This window comes from Thunnus maccoyii, chromosome 5 (assembly GCF_910596095.1).
Source record: "Thunnus maccoyii chromosome 5, fThuMac1.1, whole genome shotgun sequence".
NCBI lineage: Eukaryota > Metazoa > Chordata > Actinopteri > Scombriformes > Scombridae > Thunnus > Thunnus maccoyii.
The window spans coordinates 17,518,313-17,532,302 of NC_056537.1; the positions used below are offsets into that span (position 1 = coordinate 17,518,313).

The 13,990-nt window shown below is 39.6% G+C and overlaps 1 protein-coding gene across 8 annotated transcripts in view; it reads left to right on the plus strand.

Annotated features, from left to right (window-relative positions):
• The window catches only part of sema4ba (sema domain, immunoglobulin domain (Ig), transmembrane domain (TM) and short cytoplasmic domain, (semaphorin) 4Ba), an 83,406-nt gene extending 69,507 nt beyond the window's left edge, over positions 1–13,899 (plus strand). For all 8 annotated transcript variants that reach the window (XM_042410524.1, XM_042410522.1, XM_042410521.1 and 5 more), the window contains 13 exons: positions 1,679–1,839; positions 2,036–2,098; positions 3,287–3,385; positions 3,933–4,044; positions 4,262–4,378; positions 4,639–4,796; positions 7,621–7,802; positions 8,417–8,567; positions 8,904–9,114; positions 9,225–9,340; positions 9,770–9,927; positions 10,069–10,160; positions 10,372–13,899. In XM_042410524.1, the coding sequence (XP_042266458.1) occupies positions 1,679–1,839; positions 2,036–2,098; positions 3,287–3,385; positions 3,933–4,044; positions 4,262–4,378; positions 4,639–4,796; positions 7,621–7,802; positions 8,417–8,567; positions 8,904–9,114; positions 9,225–9,340; positions 9,770–9,927; positions 10,069–10,160; positions 10,372–11,144 (2,393 nt within the window). In that variant the 3' untranslated portion in view covers positions 11,145–13,899. The remainder of the gene's footprint in view (positions 1–1,678; positions 1,840–2,035; positions 2,099–3,286; positions 3,386–3,932; positions 4,045–4,261; positions 4,379–4,638; positions 4,797–7,620; positions 7,803–8,416; positions 8,568–8,903; positions 9,115–9,224; positions 9,341–9,769; positions 9,928–10,068; positions 10,161–10,371) is intronic.
• Positions 13,900–13,990: the final 91 nt, after the last annotated feature.

Below are 13,990 nucleotides of genomic sequence, written 5' to 3' on the forward strand. Positions count from 1 at the left end.
ACACAGAATCACTGGATCTTTTTGGATATACTGAATGTGATTAAACAACAAATGTCATTCCCATCTTCACAAAAAGGAAAAAAAAGAGTTAAATGTGTAAAATAAAATCAGCCAAGTTCACAATGACACATTGAGCCCACTTCATTCATTCAGTGGCAGTAATAACTGTTTGCTCAACAGTTCCTTATTAAAATATAAAGTGACTAGTATTCTAATATTGACCAGTTTATAATGTTAAATTTGGCATTTGCTATTAAAGTTTTAACATTTTCAATGTAAATTTAAGTTATTAATAATGAAATTAGCTGAACAGTTGAGAATTTTTTCATATTGGAAGAAGGGTGCTGCAGTCAAGGGGAGTGTCCAAAGAAAATATTAATTCTGGGGAAGGGTCTTGCTTTTTTTTTTTTTTTTCATAATGTTCAGCTCCCCTCCCCTGTATCTTTTGTCAGTGCCTTAGAGCAGTAGTTTATGTATAAATCACAGAGACCAACACTCCTTTACCGCAGGAAATTACATTATTAAAACAATATTAGAGGAACTTCCTCAATAAAATAAAGTTCTTTCAGCCGTTATTTTTTCCTTATTGCACATTCGTCACATTACAGGAGCAAAGGTCGTGTATCAGAACTTCACTCACTTCACGTTTCCATCAGCTCCCGGCTTCTGTTTATGCTGGCATGCAATTAAGGCAAGTTGTTCAAGCTGGGCCAGCAGCGAAAGCCTCCAGGCTTCTGCAAATCTGAGACACACATGGGCTTTTAAAGCAGTGATTAGGAGAGCTGATGATTTAACCCCTGGCTTCAGTCAGGAGGTGTTAATGTGGTTGGAACAAAGCCATTCACTTACGGTAGGAGAAATATGAGGAATTTGCTCTTCCTGTTTCTGTTCTACTTCTTCATCTCTCTGTGATGAAAGGCCGACAGCCGACGCACAAACACAGACACATTGATTATGTTCTTTAGTGTTTTTTGGTGTATCAAATACTGCATGAGGCCCAGACTCTTAGTTGTCCTGTAGTAAAAAAGTCAAAGTCCAATAACAGTATGATCTTATCATCATCATGTTAGTCACTAGTCGCACTGTTATTGGACTTTGACTTTTTTTTATCTAGATGGTAATATGGTGGTATATAAAAGGGTGTTTCTGGAGCATCTTTGCGCCATCACCTTTGATATCAAGGTCATCCCTGTCTCATAATTTCCTGTCAGCTCTCCACTGTGTGCTGTCTAATGAAGTCAAAAATGCCAGGAAGAAATTCTTAAAAATTGTTGTTTGTGCATAGGTAGATGATGTCATTTAAGACAATTTATGGGTGTATTTTTGTTTTTTCACGGAATCTAAACTTGTCAAAATCTTTCATCAACATGAAAACACCCAAAAAGTCACCGAATGAGAAAACAGACTTTGTGATGTGCTTCTGAGGAGTGATACATTGTGCTGCTGTGTCTAATTAAGACACAGTATCTGCAGTATATCTGTGAGGTGCATCACATTTTTGACCACACACAGAAACGTGTTCAAAACGCAGTCATTTGCATATCTAAGTGAATTTTCTGTCTACAACAGCTTATAATGGCTTGTAACAGTCATAATGTACTGTGCAATATCCTCTTCATATTCATCATTGGCAGATTAATTAATGAATTCTACCTTTTATGTGTCTGTTTCTGTTCAGATGCGAAGGAGAGAACAACTAGAAGTTTCTCAGTCGACGGGGTCTTCAACTACACCTCTCTCCTCCTCAGTAAAGAAGACAACATGCTGTACGTCGGAGCTCGGGAGATTCTCTTTGCTCTCAACCTCTCTGATATCAGTGCAGTCAAGCTACAAAGAAATGTAAGAGCCAATGTGCAAGAATCTGTAAACTACAGCACCATAGACAGTATGCTGTATCAATATGAATGCATTTATAATGTGATCCCAGAGTTGCTGTATGAATATGGATATAAATATATGATCCCAGAAGTCCAGTGTGAATATAACACACCCAGTTATATTATGCCTGCAGTCTGACTGTGTATCTGTACTGCAGCTCACATGGAAAACTCCAGAGAGGAAGAGAGAAGAGTGCAGTTTCAAAGGGAAAGACCTGCAGGTGAGAGAACGGCTGGTGTGAAGCTCAGATGGCTCAAACATTATTTACATGACTGCAGGTTTTCCTCGTTGGTTAAGTTGACCATTGTTGCAGTAAACTTTGGAAACAGACTCAGGGCAGAACCTTGGAAATTTCCTGTCAAGTTGTAACTTTCCATTCTCTAACAATGGATTTTCCCTTCCTTTCAAGCAAACTTTTCCTGCATTCCCTTTTTCTTTTGTCAGCCTGCTCCATTACCATTTGCACATGTACACATTCAGACTTTTAACCTTGTGAGTTTGTGATTAGCTATGCGTCATGAGGGAACATGTCAGCAGGAGTTCATCAGTGTTTGTTTTGAATATTAAAAACTGATTAAAAGTTGATAGATGAAAAAGAATAATTGGCACAAAAATATTGGTGGAAATTTGATTATAAACCTGCATTGCAGAACTTTTACATATAAATGAACGTCTGTTACATTCACACCCTTGCAAAATGAGTTCACACAATGCTGATTAAGCCTGTCACCGCCAGGTAAATCTCTCTGTATTTCACAGTATACAGAGTTTTTAAATCTGGTGTTGGTGGCGACATTCCCGCCTGGCTGGATGAATGCATACTAGAGCATCCGTACCAGAGACTTTGGCTAACTTCTAGTTAGTCCTCTGCTAACTTGAATGGGGCAAACCAGTTCAGTGAGTTTAAAATAATTTAACACGATTTCTTCTCGTCTAGACTTCTAGGCTACCGCGGAGCCTATGATGTAAGCATATGTTGACAGTGTTTTTGTAATTACTCTCACTGCCAGAAGGGCAGTGAGGCGCACTTCAGCTTTAATAAAACTATTTGCAGTGCAAACACTGTAGTTTCACAATTTGTTGGGGTTTTTTTGTAATTTCTTTTCCAGACTGTGGTGCAAAATCTCCAAATCATTTTATGTTTTCTCTCCATTTTTATCTTTACTGGCAGGAAATGAAACATCCTTTGGGTGATGGGTTAAAAATAAAATAGAGCGGAAATCCATTTAAGCTGATTTTTTTTATGTGTATTCTTTGTGATAATTGGCAACATCTTTTATATTTAAGCTTTACATATCTAAATAAATACAGCTTATTAACCACATATCTTAGTATTTGTAAAGAAAACAAAGTAGGGAAATTCATTTTCAACCATTTTATGACATTCTTGCCTGTGTTTCTATTACAGACGGATTGCTTCAACTACATCAAGATTTTGCTACATATGAACAGCACTCATCTGTATGTGTGTGGAACATACGCCTTCAGCCCCATCTGTGCTTACATAGTAAGTGTTTATACAGTATGAAACAGTCACATCTACTGCAGTGACCTGCTGTGTGCAGCTGGACTCTACCTGCGCATCTGTTGTAGAAGAATCTGAAAGGTTGTCAGTCGGTGCACATTGTTTTAAAAGAGGTGGAGAAATTTATATGTGGTGTTTATTTATTAGACCATAGAGGAAGAGCATCTAAGATCTGATGTTTGCTGCTTCCTGCTCTCAGCTCACTTAGCAGTCTGACTGAGGCTCGGCCCAGATAGAAGATGCATAATTTTATTATCTCCTGCTGCGAAAGGAAATGGATCAAAATATTTAATGCTTGTAATCAGATTATACTATATGAAGAATCGATTCAGTTTTCAATCCTTCTCCATATCCTTTAAAGCCTTTTAGAACAATCCATAACAAACATACTGGGATGACCTGTGCTTCAACCTTGCCCGAGGACTGACTGACCACCTCTTCACAGTGGGATAGACTGACAGCGGTCACTGTCAGAGCAGGTTGCAGATGTACTTTTCAACTTGACATGTGGTGTGTGTGTTTTCTGCAGAACACTGCAGACTTCTCCCTCGTCAAGAGCAATACTGGTGAGATTGTCACAGAGGACGGACGAAGCCGCTGTCCCTTCAACCCTGAATACAAGTCCACTGCCATCATGGCTGGTAGGTCCCAGAATAGCTGTCAGCTGTCAGTGAAATCAAGCTTTGTTTAAATGTTATAGACACCACTCTGGGAAACAGCAACGTAACTAGATACAGGTGGTTGATATGGAGACAAATTGGGGCATAACCTCTGGATTTCGTAACAGTGTATGACGCAGAGGCCCATTCCCTCGTGGTAAATACTGTGATTATACTGGTCTTCTTTATTGCGTTGCAGATGGAGAGCTGTACGCCGGTACAGTCAGTAATTTCCAAGGAAATGAACCCATCATTTACAAGAGTCTAAGCCAAGGAACTGCTCTAAAAACAGAAAACTCACTGAACTGGCTTCAAGGTATGGTGGTAGCAATACTTTTCACTATATTCCTCATATAATAAAGATCCTATTAATTTTTAAATCACATTTTATATGAGATAAATCGCATTTTTAAAACTGTCAAATATGCTGTATGAGAAGTCCAGATTTTGACACTTGTTACAATTGGATTTTTTTTATTTAGTATGACGTCACAGGGAATAGGGACGTCTTTCTCTGGATGCCAGAATTTCATATCCTGTAAGTTGACAGTATTGTTCATGTTGCGTTTCTTTCAGACCCGGCCTTTGTCGGCTCTGCCTACATACAGGAGAGCCTGCCCAAGGGCAACCTAGTGGGCGATGATGATAAGATTTACTTCTTCTTCAGTGAAGCGGGAAAGGAGTTTGATTTCTTTGACAACACCATTGTGTCACGCATCGCTCGCGTGTGTAAGGTGAGTGATGCTTGAAGGCAGATAGTCAATCTAAAGGGGCCTTTGTACCCTTCAGCAACACATCCTGACACCCAGTACTGGAATCTATCAGACCGAGAAAAGGGTGTTTGTTTGTGTGTTTGTTCATTGTATGCGTGTCCCTGTACAGCATGGGCTCCTATACATCACATATGAAATCTTCTGAAAGCTGCTTACAGCTTAAATATGATGAGTATTGCTCACAGTCCTTCTGGGCAGTGACGCAGGAAACGCATTCCTCTTACGTGTTTCTCTGTGTTTGATTCTTTTTCCTCTTGATCTTCTCCTCCCTCTATTCTTATCATGTTTCACCATATATTTGTGTTGAGACAGGACTCGGTAGCCAACTCAAAATGGTTTAGGATTACTGTAGCACAAGATCCATGCACAGAAATGGATTATCACCTGCTGAAGTACTTCAGCTCAGGGCTTTTAAACTAAAATGCAGACCTCACAAAGTAAAGTTAATATTTTTTCAGGGTCCTCTCAGTGCTGTAAAATCAGTTCTCCAGATCAGGCTGCTGCTCGTCTCTGTGAAAAGAGAATCATGTTTATCACTGTCCCAGGAGAATGAGAAATAGTAGCTGACAGTTTGACGTTCACCTCAGAGAAAACATGACAAGTTAGAGCTGCCGTTTGAGGACAGCAAACAATTTTTTTTTTTCTATTCCAAACTTGTCCTGGGACACCATCTAAAATGTGTCTTATTTTAAGTATGGTTAATCACAACTTTTTAGGAATCTACATGGAAAGCTAGTATCTGTCTTTTTTCAGGCCTTGACTGTCTCCAGGTCTGTGTCCTGACAGTCACCCTACTGTCAGATAAAGGCACGACACCAGCTCCAGTTTGTGCATCAGATATAAACCCCAAGGTGGTTGGAGGCCCAGCTGTGAATCACAGGGCTTTTTCAGTCAGACACCGCCCACAGCGTTATACTTTTTCATCTTCCTGTAATTGTTTGCTCAGTTTTTCCATATATCCAATTAAAAACATCATTCCAGTTAACAGAGTTATATAAATACTGATTCATGTAGCGTGTTAATAATGGGTTTCATCACTGAGGAAGGAAGTTATTAAAAATGTGTCGCTTGGGAGTTAGATTCCCAAACAAAAATAAAACAAAAAATGGTTTAAAAAGTGTAAAATGTTAAACATTAACAAAGATTTCAAATCTGGTGAATGCTCAGATGTAGGGTTTTGTTTCCTTTTAGTTTTATGGTATAGTGATTCCTTTTCAAAGAAATTATTACTTTAGGTTTGATTCTGTCCCTGTCTCTCTAAATCCCCTGTTTGACTTAATTATGCTGGCTGCAGTCTCCTCTTTGTTGCTTATTGAGGTGTTAAGTACACAGGTTCCACTTCATCGAGGCTAACTATAGAATGATAAACAACGTTTTGCTTGAAACAAACAAAACAAAGCATGTTCTCATTTGCAGGATTTCCCAGAGAGAAGCCATTACTGGCTCCCATGTTCATGGCTTTTTGAACAGCCCTTGAAAGGGATGCTTTTACAAGGGATTAATGAATGGGATGCATTTGCTTCAATTATTCATAAGTCAGTTTAAGTACAGAGTGGCATTAAATTATAAACCTAGGTTCAGCGAGGAGGTCCATGGAAAATACTGTATGTTGCTCATTATCTGCCTGGGTTACTACAATAAGTAATTGCCTCAGAAGCTCAGTATTGGTCATGTGTCATTTCCCCTCCCCATCCTGTGCGGTCATTTCCTCTAATTAATGTAATACTAAAGTGGACTCAATTGAAGCTTCATGTTAAAGGGTTTTATGTAGTTTAGCTCATTTAGTATTTCTCTCTGGTCCTCTGCTCTGCACATTTTGAAAACTAGTTATTTCCCCTAACGGCCAGCTTTCATCTCGTTAGACCTATGCCTATAAAAAACTGGGATAAGTGTTGCCATGGACTGAATGTAAACAGAATCCCAGGTCCTTTTCACAAAACCAGAATAGCATCTTGTACAGTATATAGTTGTACATATAACGTCTATAGTCACCTTCCTAATGCCTAGAACTCCCTGTGGGTCATGTTTAACAGTTATACATGAAATACTGTAAATCACTTTCACACTGAGGTTTAAATCTGCAGTTGCTCTCCAATTTGCACACATATCATATCGTACAATCTCTGCAGCCAAATTAGCCTGCTTGTCGAGGAGGTCTCGTGCCACACATCACTTTGAAGGCTAGCGCCAAAGGCACCGAATCACAGCAATAGTGTCAAGTGAAGAGTTATTGTCGGAGAGCAATGCTTCTTTTTCTTTTTGATTTAAAAGCATTTGCCCTCCTCAAAGCCCTGAGTGTTTTTTATCTAAGCCAGTTGTGATGATGTATATTGTTTTCATGACCTAGAAGTCTGCTGCCTCAGGGTACAGTATATCTGTGTTACAGGCGCAATTGATTTAGCTCATTATGCTGTTACTATAGGAGGTTAATGTTTTTCAATTACGTCAATTCAAACAGCTTCACCTTTTGGCACAGCGCTGTCTTTGTTTTCAGTCACACAAGTAAATTACAGAATTATTTGCCTAAAATGATATACCATGACGTAAAGTGTATGTTATGGTATTTAAGGTATGTTATGGAAATGTACCATATGGTGCACATTATCATTTCATGCCTTTTACAAGCCTGTCAGATCCCATCATATCACACTTGTGCATCAATCTGTGTGTGCAGCAGCATTGTCAACAGTCACCACTGCAGACAGGTGTCAGTATTATATTGTTGCACCCTCTACTGGCCACACGTTAAACAACTCCAACCAACAAATATTAACCTGTGTTGCAGGGTGACTTGGGAGGCGAGAGGGTTCTGCAGAAGAAATGGACAACCTTCCTGAAGGCTCAACTCTTGTGCTCTCTGCCCGATGACGGCTTCCCCTTCAACATCATCCAAGACATGTTTGTGCTGACACCGAGCCCCGAGGACTGGAAGAACACTGTGTTTTATGGAGTGTTCACATCTCAATGGTGAGGACTAACTTTTACTGCTTTGACACAACACCAAACAAATGAAGTGACTTCTTAAGATATATTGTTCAGATCTGACACACACAAGAAATAAATGTCTCTTTGTCTAAGGTATGGAAATGAAATTGAGTTTATAATGTACAGTTACACACACATAACACTTGTTGGGGTTTTTAAGGTTGATTTTTTTGAGTAAATATCTATAAAATAATCCTTTTTACACACAAAAAAAGAAATAGAATGGAAGTACAGTATTAATGAAGGCTAGACTACGAGGATATAAGATAAAATTTACAGAAAATATAAATGAACATGACCATGTACAAAAAACATTTATCTCAAACGAGAAGAGAAGACAAGTGGTGCTTTGTAACAAGTTTAGCCACTGGTTTTTTTTTTCCATCTGCAGGTAAGTATGACCGCAGTATTTCTACAATCCTGGCCACAGCCCTGAATACAAGATTACAGTTAATCTCTACACAGAGTTGGTTAGGCATTCAGCGTAAAACATCCCCTCTATAATGTTACAAAGAGCTTTTTTCAAGCTTATCTAAGCTCAGAATAAAATAATTTATCAATCAGTTTTGTTGAGATGCTTGTTTATGTCTTTGAAGGTACAAGGGTGCTTCAGGAAGCTCTGCAGTGTGTTCCTTCACTATGGACCAGGTAGAAAAAGCGTTCAATGGCCGATACCGCGAGGTCAACAGAGAAACACAGCAGTGGTACACATACAACCATCCAGTCCCAGAGCCTCGACCTGGAGCGGTGAGTACCTACCTACTGCCCTCTGCTGGAGAACCAGTAGACACATGTCAGTGCTCAACAGTATGTCAGCTGTATGAGGAGTCTCATATGTTCCTGTCTTTCATCAGTCGCACGATCAAGGCTTAAGCAGATATCTGTCGGGCTGGCGTCACGCACCACCTCTCTTCCTAAACATGATTCTTATCAAACTACTGTCGTTTTCATTTCCTGGCTTATCACAGTTGGATCAGTGGGGGGGAGAAGGAAAACAAAGCAGTACTGTGCAGCTGCAGTTGGTGTCATTATACATTGTGTGAGCGAATGTATTCAAAAACATGACTTATGTTGCCTTCACAGTGTATCACAAATGCTGCCAGAGAGCAGGGCATCTCGTCCTCACTACACATGCCGGACAAGGTGCTGAATTTTGTGAAAGACCGCTTCCTGATGGACAACGTGATCCGCAGCCAGCCTCTCCTGCTGAAACGTAATGTCCGCTACACGCAGATCGCTGTCCATCGAGTCTGGGCAGCACACAAGGCTTATAATGTGCTCTTTATTGGCACAGGTAAATAACGACACACACATTCACACTCATCAGTCTCCATGATCTTGTTATCCATTTCTTGCATTTCTTCACATTTAATCTAATTTTAAGTTAAACTGTGTCTTCTCTAGATGATGGGAGACTTCATAAAGCCATCAATGTCAACAACAAGATGCACATCATCGAGGAGATGGTGCTCTTCCGTGACTCCCAACCAGTGCAGCACATTGAACTGGACTCTGAAAAGGTACAGTACTCCGCTGAGAGAGGGAATGAAAACGCTTTCTCATGATGGGGAGTAATAACAAGCTCACTAAATGCATTTATTGGCAGTTTAGAGATTCTGTGAGCCATGAAGAGTCACAGCCTAGAGGAGACCTCATGTTAAATGAGCTAATTATAACTATGCAACTCTCTCTCAGGGAACTGCAAACAGCTGGGGTTGTAACAGCTGGAAATGTGACACTTCCTGAATCCTGGCTTGTTTTTGCTACTCTATTTAGATTTGTACATGAAATTCCTATAAAACCGATAAGTGTGATAAGAACTGAAAAGCTATGTGTTCTGTATTTAGATCAGGGTCAGACAAGGAAGATTCTGGATGAAAATAGTAACCCAGTAACTGTATTTGGGGCACTTCCTTCCTGTCCCCTGCTTTGTCATCTCTCCTCCACAGGGTCAGCTTTATGTTTCCTCTTTCTCTGAACTGGTGGAGGTCCCAGTAGCTAACTGCACTAATTATCAGAGCTGCGGGGAGTGCATCCTCTCCAGGGATCCTTACTGTGCCTGGAACGGGAGGCAATGTGTTGATGTCAGACAGGCTCCACCAAACAAGTATGTTATCCCTCTGCACTGTAATCTACAAACTATGAGCAGCTAAAGCTTTTAGGCTGTCATTTCTGTAATATGTAAATATAAGATGGTGAAAGCCTGCATTTAAAAAGCCCACTTTCTGATTAAATATATGTGTTTCAGTGCGTGGCAGCAGGATGTAGATGAAGCAGACACATCAGCTATTTGCAACAAGACAGTGCCTAGCCCACGGTTTGCTAAACCTCCACCTACACGTAAGTGAACTCTTCTCTTCACTGTCATAGATTTACAGCAGCACTCTGCTGTAGATTTTTCCATGCTTTGCATTTCAATTTGAGTCTTGATTAAAATTGTGTTCATTGTGTCAAATCATTTATTATTCTGAATTCTGCACCAGATAGGGTGGTACAGCCTATTTCATGTAATATCTGACTCCATCTATGTCTCCGCTATGTCTTTCCACAGGAATGTCTTCATGCCAGGTGATCATTATCCCAGCCAACACATTCAAAGTACTGCCTTGCAAGCTGCGCTCTAATTTGGCTGAAAGGAAGTGGGAGTTCAGTGAGAGCGCAGGTCACTTCCATTACCCCAGCCCAGAGGGGGGGCTGGTAGTGGTAGCTCAAGCTGACAAACAGGAAACCTACGAGTGCTGGTCAGTGGAAGAAGGCTTCAGACAGCTGCTGGCAAACTACTGTGTGAGGGGCGAGGCCAAGCAAGAGAGCACCACCCTGACAGGCCGTTCACATACGCCACAGATCTCCCAGGATGAGTTCATCATCCTGCCTGGCAAAGCCCGCTCACCGCAGATCAACACCAAGACCTACTGGAATGAGCTCATCGTGGTGTGTGCCCTCCTGGCGTTTTCTCTGGTGGTCTTCTCCCTATTCGTGGTCTACAGGAACCGCGACCACATGAAGTCCATGCTCAAGGAGGGCGAGTGCCCCAACATACAGCAGAAGAAGCCCAGAATAGTAGGGAAACCGGCTGAGAACTTGCCACTCAACGGCAACACAGTCACAGCATCAGCGTCAGATCACAAGGGCTACCAGACCCTTAACGACAACTACATCTGCAGCACTCCGCCGCACGAGTGCTCATCGCCCGACAACAGCAAGAGCTTCTCAGAGTCAGAGAAGAGGCCTCTGAACTTGAAGGAGAGCCATGTAGAGATATCTCCCACGTGCCCACGGCCACGAGTGAGGCTGGGCTCTGAGATTAAAGACTCTATAGTGTGAGGCCGGCTTCATGTTATGTGGAGTGACTCAAATTAAACTGAAAAGAAAGAGTGCACTTGCTGAGAAAGACAAACCCTGATACGAAGGAAAACTGAGGAACACATCAGACTCTTCATAGAGGGACATTTCATTACACAGATTTTGCACTTTGTCTTACTTTTGTTCTGTTCCTGTGGTCCATGTACATTTCTTTTTATTTTCCTGTCACTGCCCCTCATTCAAGTGCATTCGAGGCATGCTGAAGAAGTTCCAGTTTGCCTTCAGACTTTTTTTTGCATTTTTTCACGTATGGCTCACAGATAGAATGTAACAAACGTATGGTAGAGGTGGTATCGCAACATGATTAAATAATTGAATTTCATTGCATTGCCACTCAGTCCGTCCATAAAATCCTAATGGTAATGCTTTGAAAGGCAGAGTGATTTTCAAACATGTTCCCACTAACAGCTTACACAGTGTTGGCTGTTTTTTTTTTATTCTGTCATCTGGTAAGAGCCTACCTTTCGCTGAGGCTATGCACTATGTACTGTACTGTAGCAAGGTAAACACTCACACCAGAATAGACGTTAACATGTCAGTTGGCATGCAAGAGAGAGAGAGAAAAAAAAAGTCCTGTTACACAGTTTCTTAGATAGCCAGTGTGCATTCACAGAAATATACTCATTGTTTAGGCTTCAATAAAATAAGGACAGATGCTGAATTCAGAGAAGAAGAGCTGTGCTGAGAGATTAAATAGTTGATCAAAAAGATTTATTAAGTGGAAGAAAAACAAAAACAAGAAATCACCTCAGCAGAAATGTTGTAGAGACTCTCACCACCTCAATCACTACACACCAAAAATAGATTATTATATACAGTAGTCATAAATGAAGACTGACAAATATTTTTTAGTATTGGTATTATTAGTCGATACAAATATTTCTCTGTTGAAGCTTCACTTTCAGCAGAGTTGTTGTCTTTTTCACCAAATGTGATAAAAGGGAGAAAAAAAAAAAAAGAGAAGCCCATTCCAGGTATTTTCATGCTGTTCTTCATGAGATAGGCAGTCTATGCAAAGCAAATAATGTGAAGTGAGGTAAACACCAAGAAAAACCTCACCTCGAGACTGAGTAAGCACAAAGGTGTTGGCGCTGTTAATTACTTTAGGATCAGTGGCACTGCAAACACACACCCAAGCCCACACGCATACACACACATATTCACTCTCATTACACTAACTGTAAGTATGCAAGAGATTTTAGCCATTCTGGTGGAACAGGAAGATAATAAAACTCTCTGAAAGACGTGGCGTCACAAAAAAACAGACGATAAGAGACGAGGGTCCAGTATAATAATATAATTCTTTGGCTGCTGATTTATCTCAACATGGTAAATGATTATAAATATTTATTATAACTATGTGGCCAAAAGTGTCTTTTACAGAGACATTTTTTTTTCATAATCATTCTTTAATGTTTGAAATATCTTTCGCTGTTCACAAAGGGAAATAACAATAAATATAAATACACCTGTTCATAGTCTGATTTTAAATAACACACATCTGTACAGCCTTGACTTTTTTCTTGTTCATGAATGGAAGAAAATTACATCTGCTTGCTTAAATGGTTTTAAAGTCAACCATAAAAGCAATAACTTTCATTCTCATCCAGTAATAAGCATAAGAGTTATGCCTTTTAATGATAATCTTTCCTTACAATGTAATAATTATAAACCATGATCCAACAACTGTATGAGTGCAAGCTTTCTCAGCAGTGTGTCAGTGTAACATGAAAGCATTTTTAAAACTCATGCAACATTATTTAAGTCCCATTTGGCTCTAGTATTGTATGAAGATCAAAGTTTCACAAATGAGAGATGGCATACTGCTCAACTCAGAATGCATAAGATTTTGCACATGATGTTCGAAAAGCCTTAGTCTAATGCAGGTCACAGATTTGATAACAATTCTGCCTTTGGGGAAAATGGATAATGCCTTCTGAAACAATAATCAAGAGATGTGCCTCTTGGGGATAATAAACTAACCAGGTAATAGTGCTGTGGAGTACAATGCTATATATCGTAGGGATGACAGGACTGGCCATGCTCAGAAACCAGAGTGAATACATGTAATTTGATACTGTCAGCATTGTATAGTATGTGCTTATGAGTTGTTGTTTTTTATGTTATTTTTTGTTACAGTGGCTCAGTCAGGGACTAAATTGTATTCTTTAAGGTGTAGCACATTAAAAAAAACCACTGGCTGATTTTGATATATTAAAACATAGATAAGCATAGTATTACATTTGTTATAAATGGCACTGCAAAACTGGCTCTGTGTGAATTTCAAAGACTGGTCGGCTATCATCAATCATGCAGTATGAAATTATTCATGCTTTGACTGTTATTAAAAAAAACATAAACAAATGGCAGCTTTTTTGGTGAAGTGGCTGTCATCAGAACAATATTAAATTTGCTAAGTGCAGAACAAACACAAAGTGGCAGTGATTTAGTAAAAATATGTGCAGGTACTGAACATGCTTTTATCTGAGTACAAGCCTAAACTACTCTATTGGTTCATAATACTCTGAATGCCACAGTAAACGTATCGTCATGTGAGCTGTCTCAATGAACCACTATAGTCAGGCCTTCTATTTGTGACAGTACAAGTTGCTCACTCTTGTCAACATGTATTGTAAGTAAAAGAGTTTTTATGTAAATTTGTTTTGTAAATTCAGCTGCCAATGTAAAAAAATATTGTGAATTGTATTTTTTTGTATGATACATCACTACTGTTTTTTTCTTTTTTTTGTATTGTATATAAAAAGCACTTTATTTTAATTTTTCAAATAAAGATCAAACAGATACTT